The 10,138-nt window shown below is 41.7% G+C and overlaps 1 protein-coding gene across 1 annotated transcript; it reads left to right on the forward strand.

Annotated features, from left to right (window-relative positions):
- Nucleotides 1-1,449: 1,449 nt before the first annotated feature.
- On the forward strand, nt 1,450-3,939 carry LOC135498714 (arylsulfatase B-like). The gene has a single exon (XM_064789095.1). It carries the CDS (start codon nt 1,450-1,452, stop codon nt 3,211-3,213), a length of 1,764 nt encoding a protein of 587 aa, XP_064645165.1. The 3' UTR covers nt 3,214-3,939.
- The last annotated feature ends 6,199 nt before the right edge of the window (nt 3,940-10,138 follow it).

The raw sequence follows: 10,138 nt of genomic DNA on the forward strand, positions 1-10,138 counted from the left end.
AGAGGGTGAATTGTCATTTGTACAGTCAACACTGGGCGATTTACCACGAGCAGCAGGGCTGCTTCCCAAAAACGTGTTCCACAGTGACGCCATCTTTGTTTACGTTTCGCTCGTTTGAGTTGCGGCTCTTCAACGACTCCAATTCATCCCAGAAAAAACACACAATACGTACAATTAACGGGAAGAATGGTGGATTTCATAGATCTTGGGTTACTTATTCATCACTTCGACATTGGTTTGCCGAGGAAATCAAGCCCTCAGGTGTGGTTTTGTGGATTTAAACGTGCGAAATTTTTCGAGCCAACATTTTGAAGCAGCCTCGTTTTCGGTACCCTACCGACAGCCTACCGTTGACCAGACAGCCATTACATGTACCATACTAAACTTGTTGGAAATTGTAATTAAATAGCCTTATTAACGACAAAAACCATCGCGTTATGAGCTGAAGGATAGTAAATTGTATCTGGCACGAGCCCAGGCCGCTACATCGCAAAAAATTATTCATATCTTACATATTTTATTTCATATACTGACGTAATCTGCTAGAGTGCACAAGCGGTAGTTCGTTGAACCGTACATTTAGTCGCTAAACCGCTACCGTTATCCACCGTGAGGACGGGCAGTTTTGTCATGGAAGAAATTGAAAAAAACTGTAAATAAAATCACCATTTACTCATAAACTATAGGTGGTTTGTTCTTCAAAATGCTTGCTTGCCCTAGCAGTGACCCTTATTCACGCTTTGACAAGGTTTTTGGCAGAGGAAAAACAACAGGTTAGCTTATTCCTTGCACCAAACAAAATCCTTTGTTTCTCATAGTTAGGAAGATTTGTGAACCAGAAAGACTGTCTCATACCTTCAACATTGTTTACTGACCCCAAATTGATACTTGATATAAGTTAGCAAACAGCAGTTTTCATTTTACTTCATGAATTGGGTTTCAGACTTGTAAAAATTCGCCCAGTATCTCTTCCCTTCAATAGACGGTTTTATGAAAATAAATTTCGGCCATTTTGAAAACGTAGTTCATAGGCAGCGTAAGTTTACCACGACATAAAAGTCATGTTTTGAACCAAATCATCACCAAAAGCATTCAAAATATAATAACATTGGAAGACGTGGACAAATTCAAATATATATTGCTTGAATAAGCTTATTGTCTAGTGTTACTTGTATGCCATGGTAAAGAAACGTTGCATGTGAAAAGGCCTTTTCAAAATGGCCGACATTTATTTTTGCAGGTTGTCTATAGACAACTTGAATGGGAATGCTTGTTTAGTAGTATCTTGTCATAGCGCCTGATCTATCGAAAAAGGCAATCGCTAATTTATTATGTGCAGGAATTTAGGAAATATTTCTCTGTTTTCTTTCAGGCTGCGTGTAAGTAAACAAAAGAACGATAGAAAGAAGGACAAAGAAGACGAATAAAAAGCACGAAGTGGTTAACCCAATGGCTAATTTTGAACCGATGAGCGACAACGCCTTCCTGGCACTACCTCGAAATGATTCTAGGGCCTGTCCCGAGGAAGAAGGGTGGCAGGCGTGGAGTCGATTAGCGCTGGCGGAGATTTACGGGAGAGTGCGGCAGAAAATGAGGAGCATATGTCACCGCAGACGATGGGTCAACATCATTGTGTCTATTTCCATAGTCGTTTTTTTCTTCACGGTTGGAGGAGCGATCAGGCATGGCGGACGTACTGTTTACAGTATGCAAACAAAGCGGGCGGTCTCAAGCACCTTGTTTGCGCACGCGCGGAGATTTCTTCTTGGCAATGACCCACCAGGCCCAATGAATGTGATTTTCATTGTTGCTGATGATTTAGGTTGGAGTGATGTCGGTTTTCGAAATAAATATTTACTCACGCCGAATTTGGACAGACTTGCAAGAGAAGGCGTTATTTTGAACCAATCATATGTTGCGTCTACGTGTTCTCCGTCGCGTGCGGCCTTTCTGACGGGATATTACCCACACAAGATGGGTCTGCAGCACCGGACAATCGGCATGAAGCAGGCAAAGTTCATCCCTCTCAGCATCCCAACATTGGCTGAAGAGCTGAAATCGCGAGGATACGTCACTCGCGCTGTAGGCAAATGGCACCTTGGGAATTGTAACTGGAAATACACTCCGACGAAACGTGGTTTCGATTCCCATTTCGGTTACTTACTGTCTTCGGGGAATTACTACACACATCTGTGTAGTGGTGTGCACGATTATTGGAATGATACTACACCGGACTATAACCATGAAAACGTGTATTCAACCGATACATTCGCTGATATTGCAGTTGACTTGATTCGGGGTCATTCTGCAACACGGGCTGATCCTCTTTTTATCTACCTGGCATTTACATCCATTCACGGTCCACTTAACCCACCCCCGACACGGTACATGTCAACGCTTATTAAGGACCAGCCGGGCTTCGACAGGAGAGCGACAGTCAGCCGAATGCTTCTGGCATTAGATATGGCTGTCGGTAGGGTAGTAAATGCTCTGGAAACGTCTGGTATGATGAAAAATACTCTGTTAGTTTTTACGAGTGACAATGGTGGTGCTGTACAAACATGGGGAAACAATGCCCCGCTGCGTGGCGGAAAATTCACCCAGTGGGAGGGCGGCACAAGAGCGGTGACGTTCATAAACAGCCCAATGGTGAAATATCCTGGACGGGAATTTAACGGGCTTTTTCACGCAGTTGATTGGGTGCCCACAATTCTTGGGGCGGTGGACTCTCAGATGAATTCACAACCGACAGCGCGATTTACAATGGACGGACTGAATCAATGGGATGGCCTCGTGGAGAACAGAAATGGAACAACACGAAAAGACATCGTTTATGTTTTCGATGAGATAGACGGGACATACGTGTACCGCTACGGGCGGTTCAAACTGATGGTTGGGCCGCCAGTTTGCGGAATATACCAGGAGCAATGGACCAGAGATCATTCTTCTGATCCTAACTGCTGGTTCGGAAATTCATATCCTCATAGAAGAAATCACAGATGTGACTATCAACTTGCTGACACAATGTTGTTCGATGTCGTTAAAGATCCCGAGGAGCGGTATGATCTGGCCACTCTAAAACCGGATATAGTAGACGACCTCAAGCGGCGAATGCAAGACCTAAGAAAGGATGCTGTCCCTCACCAATCAGAGCTGTCAAACGATATCACAGGCCATATAATTGATGGTGTGCTCTATCCAGGATGGTGCTGATGTGCAGAAAAAAAGAACGAACATCACCAATGGTGGGTCTACTGGGTTTTATTCCGTTCAGATTACTTAGAACATGGTACAGATAAATCAGTTGCTCTGGGCAAACTCACGCATGTTAAGTCGACTTTTGATTATATCTTCACAAATGTATACCGTTGGCATGACGAACATATATAAGGTGCAGTGTTTGAACCAAATAGGCCAACTTTTTCTGATTCGTTGTCGTGGTCGGTTTTGGTTGTGGTCGTGACGTCATCATGTGCATGATCTGAAAGGTGGAGTGTATGTCTTGACCATTGGTAGCATTCTTGAGGAAACCTCACGAGTCGTCACGGTCTTTCTCTAAAAGGTGAGCCCCGGACTGACCTTTGTCGTAAATGCCGCATTGTTAAAAAGAAGACAATTGTATGATACTGACATCTAATACTACCAAGTTTGGATGGAATTACAATATAATGATTTTGGGGCTAGCCTAGCTGGTAGAGGAGGTCTAATGCCCGATTAGGGTGCTATAAATTAGCGGCTACGGGATGTGACATCTCAGTTTCTCTGCCAAAAAAGGCAAAAACGTAATGACGTGCCAGGGTTCTCATTGCTGTTGACCACCACATTATCCCAAGTTTACTGACGGCTTTCTCACCAAGTGTTCATTAGATCTCTTTCATGCAGTACGGATGAGTACCGCCGTGATTGGCTCCATCATTCGCTCTATCACTACAGCTGAAAGTAAACGCATTTTCGAAATTATCAAAATATATTTTTTTAACTGATATATTATCACAGCAATTTTGGGTTTTAGAACCATTAGCGGCGTTTTAGCAAAGACGATCCTGTGAGAAAAACGCTTAAAGATGTTCAGCACTAGGGATATTTACGGTTTAATTCAAAGATTTTTTCCAGAAAAAGGGGTCGCATTCTCTTGCCCCTTGACTACACCATGACCCATCGTATCATATTGTTCTAAAGAGTTGTGTTTCTGTCTTCACAAATAAAGTGTTGTTGATTCAAATACCTGCATTAAAATGGCACAATCATTTTAGCAGAACCTTTTTAGGATCTATTTGACGTATCACTATGCGTGTGCAAGGAGATGCACATGTGTACAACTCTGTTAAACAAGTAATCGCAGTCGGAGTGCCTCAGGTCTCTCCAAATATCAGTCGCATGACGGCCGGACCTGATTCCTCAATGGCGATTTACCGGACAAGTACAAATTACAATTCAATTCGACATCGCCATATCAAGAAAACAGTCTGTGTCGTCACCAGATGAAAATTGTGATGAGGTCGCACAGATGGAAGAGCAAATTGGCTAAAAATAATTCTCCTCGAATTAAATTGTATACTACACGTTTTCTCAATATATTATGAAGGTACAACTCAGTGACTTGATAAAGAATGAAATCAGTGGGTTTTCAAATTCAACGAAGCATGTAGTCTTTGGCACCAAGGGCTCATTAATGGCGGTTTCCATGTAGTTTTCGGCGCCAATTAGCTCATCAATTGCAGTTTTCATATAGTTTTTTGGCGCCAAAGAGTACACCAATAGCCATTTTCATGTTGGCTTTGGAGCTCATGGGATCACCAGTGGGTTTTCTCCTGAGGTTCGGACCGTTCTTTTCTTGGATGTGGTTGCGACACTCACCTGCAAAAATAACTGGCATAGCCGCCCATTCGAGCGTAATCATCTGCGCAAGTGCAAGGCGTGTCGGCGAAGGAGCATTGCCAGTTAATCAGAACATTGGGTATCTCGTCTTCGCGGTCGCATTTTGTCGTGAACTCATTGTTACATATTGTCCCGCACTGACATGGCGCATTCTGTGCCAAGGATGACGTCGCGAAGATGAGGAAGAGCTGAAGGCCAAACACCTTGGCGAGCATGATGAAACTGCGAATAAAGAGACAGAACACTATTCAAAGAATGTCATCGTTATCATCATCGTCATCGTCATCGTCATCTTTATCATGTATGGTCTCGGTACACAGGCGAATGATGCGGCGTCACTGTACATTATACTTTGCAATTGCGTCGTATTTATCAGACGGAAAATGGCCGCGACCACTGAAGATTCGTACTAACTTTGGGGATGGAATTACACAAGAGTGCGTGTAGTTTGAAATACGATTTTGAAAACTAAAATCGTTTAATGTATCAATTCAACCATGTCACAAATTTCGGGTGACTGGAGGGCCATAAAGTTGTATAAACATGCAATGGCCTATAGCCTATGCCACTCGGGTGCAATGGCGGCCAATTCTAGCAGGGACGAAACCACGTCATTGAATATAGACTTCCGGCCCTGCGCAAGGAGGCTGGCCTCGGACCAGCCCTGACATCAAGATCTCCACGTCTCGCCATTTGTAACGATTGCTTATTGATACAAGCACCGTACTGCACTACGCGTACATACTTTTGCTACGGGGCTAATGCTAGCTATCTTCTCAGAATTCCAGACAACTCCACTCTCAAAATTAAATAATAAAAATAACTATTTAATCGTCAGTTTTTACTGCTCTGGTAGTTGCCATTGCAACGACTGTGAAAGTAGTTGTTTTAACTATCAATATAGTAATTAAGCATTTTAATGGTAGTTTTCACTACTTTTTTTAGTTGGAACAACTAATTAGTGGTTGGTTCACAGTTTGTACAATAGCAACTACCACATGATTTGTTTTTACTAATAAATTGTAAACGTGTGCTGCAAGTATTGGTCACGTGACGGGCGGACCTCAAGCATTAGCAGAAGAAGTGAAGAAGAAGTTTACTTACCCGTTTTTTCTAGTAATATTTCGAATAACTTTAAGCCTAAAAATATGGCGTAGGTGGCGTCAAAGGTAAACTGTTTTGAGGGGAAATGGCTGGTTGAGACATTTCCAGATATCTTATAGTAAAGGAGCGAAATAATTAAAAAGATAACAATCGCTTTACGAGTTATCATAAGACGAAAAGGTTTGATTATCGCAATTTCGAGTCTTCGTTGTATATTATACCGGAGTATTTCAAATACAGAGTCAGGCAACCAGGAAATGTAAGGTTTTAACATCAAAGCCACCGCCCATTTCGAAAGACCCGCGTTGGGACAGAGCTTTCTTGGTTCATGCGTTGACTACGCCGTCTATTATATGAGTAATTAGTTATAGAATTAGTTATAGAAGTTTCAAATACGTACTGCATGTACATTTCAACAACGCCGTTGTGAAGAAAGTGTTACAAATACAATGCATTCCCAAAGTTTCAGCAAAGTCCTATGCATGATAAATGCTCTTTGGCATATAGCGGGTATCAATGCCAGTGCTAGTCTCAGACCCATTTCTGTGATAAGGCGTGTTCGCCTGGCCCAATCGTGACACTAGAGGCGCTGATTTTGTTCCCTACGACGCCTCTGGTACTAGTAAGTTGCCACCATCTTGAAAAATAGTACGGCAGATATAGAAAAGGAAAGCATTTTTCGATTTGCAAAGAGGCTATTCCATCACCACGAAGCCCGCGAAAATGATTGCTGCCCTCCGCTGCATTTATAGTTCTCCATAAAATCACCTTGAAACCCACCAGAAAGTGTCAGGTTTTATTCATAAATATCATATTTTGCTATTTATTGATAAATTAAAACGTTTCATGAGAGAAAGTGGCACTAAATAAGAAGTGGCCTGAATAAGATTTACTGTCTGAACTGGTGACACACACAGTACAGTATATATGACGTAGGATTATCTAACACCTGAATCTCAGGATGCCGATATCCAAGATGGCGGCAATTTCAGTGTCTGAGTTTTTTATTTCGGCACTGTGCGAGTTCGCATGCAATACCTGTAGGCAGAGCGTGAATCGCCGAGATTATAGTTTATGTGGAGAAAGCACCAATACGTCGGCGACAAATTCTTTATTATTGTTTTCATTTGCATCACAAATATACCAGGACTGTTAAAATGATCGACTGAGTTAATTAGGTAACAGCAGAAGAAAAGGACTGATAGCGTCTCTCAGATTGGTCGTCAAAATAAAAGGAAATTAGAGATTTCCATTTAATCACCAATATTTTGCAAGCTGTTTCCGCAATAATCGTTTATTGTTCCGTTTCACTTCATGAACCGGGGTTGGTGATGTTAATTCCAGAATACGAAATGGCCTGATAGATCCATTTCAGATTGTTCATTGAGAGAACATTTACCTGTAAGGGAAAATAATACTACAATAACCAACATTTCGCAAGAAGTTCTTAGCCTGCTTGGTCATAGACCAATAAGGCTTATGCTGTGCTCGGGGTGGTTAGTCTTGGTCTGTCGTGCGTCCGTCCGTCCGTAAACTTTTTGCCTTGTCAGCGCTTTTCTGTCTTCATTTTTTACGGATCATTTTTAACTTCCATATGTGCATATATAGGCCCAAAATCTAGGCCAAGTTCGATTTGAGTGTAATTCGATTCCTCTTTGGAAAAAACTAAAAATGGCTGTTTGTTACTCATGCTTTGAGCTAGGGTGCTCCATTTTTAATCACAGGTACATCTGTTGAGGATACATCATGTTTAATACGGGTTTTCGATCTGGCCTTGTTTTAAGCGAAAAACAGGTCAAATGGCGGAAAATTACCGATTGTTTATTGGTGCCCTTGTCCGCGCTCTAGCGTCTTCAGTTTTTGACGGATCCTTCTCATTTTTCATGTGTGTATATGTATGTATATGACCCTAAAATCTAGGGTAAATTAGATTTTGGGTGCGTTGTAATTCTTAGTTTGCCCACTAGGTGTGTTTTTCTGAAAAACTTAAAACTGGGCTAGCTCCCATATCCTTTGAGCTAAGATGCCCATATTTCTACTGCAGGTGCAGCTGCTAAAGGTACATCATATATTAAATACAAGTTTTTGATTTTATCGAATTTCAAAACATCCCCCCCCCGACTTCCTACTGCCAAGCGGGCACAGTGCCCTTGGCACTATTTTTGTTGTTTCGTTTTGACCATTCGACGTCATCTTTTCATTCATTTTGCATGTGGGAGGTAATTTTGCAATATTGTGGATATCAAACTGACATTTTCGTGAAGGATATCAGAATGATGTCGGCCAAATGGAACTCTGCATGATGAAGGACACGTACAGTTCCGTGAAGCAGCTTTGTAAAATAATGTAAACTAAAGCACCCGGTGCACCCGGTGCACCCTGTGAATTAAAAATATGATCGCCAAAATATTGATTTTCGTTCGACACGCCATCTCCAGGTTAGCCACATAACTGAAAGAAGTGCCCTCGTTTCGCGAAAGGCTTTCAGTTCCTCAATTTCCTTAGAGATGGCGTGGCAATCGTGATATGTCGAAGTAGGAATATTTTAATAATTTTATTATTATTGCCTGATTTAAGTCTCATCATGGTCAGTGCCAACGGGAGAATGACAGAAAGCATTTTTTTCGGATTCTCTTTTGCGTCTGGTCCTCCTACCCCACCCAGTCTGCTGGTTTCTTTCAGCATGGTTGAGGCCCCGGCCTGAGACCCATAACATGAGACCCTACAAGATAATACCAAGACGATTAATTAACAATGTGTGGGCAAATTTTTATACCAAGAGGCTCAGGGAACTGCGGTGATAGAAAAGCCTGCTTCTTTTGTTGGCCTATCTTAGGCTACTGCTCGTAATTTCTTGAAATTGGAACAACTTGGAGCAAATTGTAAACTGACACTGCAAATTTAGGGAATTAATCCTTTGTATTAAAAGTTGTCTGGGACCTTCCCCCCAGGAACTTTCTAAAAATAAACACGGGCAAAATGCATTCTGGCATTTGGGAATAAGAATCTGATAGGCCATGGCCTGCTGTCAAAAGCAGTACTTTGAGAAGTAGACCTCATCTGGTGGTTTGTTTGTGCTTTGCTGCCAATGCACCAAGTCTATCTCCCCTTCTCTAGCTACGCCTTTGTCAATCACATATTTAAGAACGGTTTCTTGCCACTACATTTACTCTTTAAGATGCCTAATGCGCATCTCGCAATGGGTCTATCTGTGAAAAGGCCTATTCATACGCCTATTCCAAAAGGCCTGTCTGTTTAAATATAGTTTATCAATATCCACATGAACGCGAAGTATCATCATGTTTGTGAACACATCGATTTAAAGTTGATGTGCACTCTGACATTTAAAAGTATTTGGACCTAAATTCAATATTATATACAGTTTTTGGGCAACGAAATTTTATTGTGAAGTAGACCTTGACCGAAGCAGCCTATGACCGTCACGGCGACATAAGTCTTTTCCGACTCTGTAAATGTTCTGATGAAAGAAATTTAGATTTATTTATTTCTATCTTTGAATTGGACCTCAGGCTAAGTGCGAATATTGTTACCTTCAATAAAACATTGAATATGTATTGCCCGAGAAATGTAGACTCCCGGGGCACTCAATTGCGTCATCGTAATTGGATATTATTATGCCCTTTCTGAGCAACAGGACGAGACCGGTCCACTGCGTCTTGAGTGTATAGAAATGCTTATTCATGAGAACAAAAACTATTTTCCCAGGACAGCTAACCAATAGACTTAAAACACGTTTAAGGTAACTAACCTATAGATTAATACGTGTCGTGCAAAAATCCGCTTCAAAGATACAAAATCCTGAATAAATAATGAGCGAATGATACATTGTATCTTCATATTGATCATGTTGATGCATCATTATTTATGCGGCTATTCGAGGCACGAGGTATGAATTTAGCCTCTGGCGCGTTCGAGTTAATCTTTCCGCTTAAGCTTAACCGCGTCACCAGAAAACTTTACAGTAGATCAATACGGAATGCATATGCGGCATTAAACCTTGGACACGAGGTATTTTAATCGATATTGACTCGAGTTCAGACCGAACGCCTATGAGATTCAGCGTCTGCTTACAGCTAGGGACGAGCATACATCAATACGCACCACGCGGTTCCCATCATTTCTGACAGCACGTTGT

This window comes from Lineus longissimus, chromosome 14, assembly GCF_910592395.1.
Source record: "Lineus longissimus chromosome 14, tnLinLong1.2, whole genome shotgun sequence".
NCBI lineage: Eukaryota > Metazoa > Nemertea > Pilidiophora > Heteronemertea > Lineidae > Lineus > Lineus longissimus.

Bases quoted from the DNA above. Each gene is read 5' to 3' on its own strand.
- LOC135498714 (XM_064789095.1), top strand. From the start codon at position 1,450: ATGGCTAATTTTGAACCGATGAGCGACAACGCCTTCCTGGCACTACCT.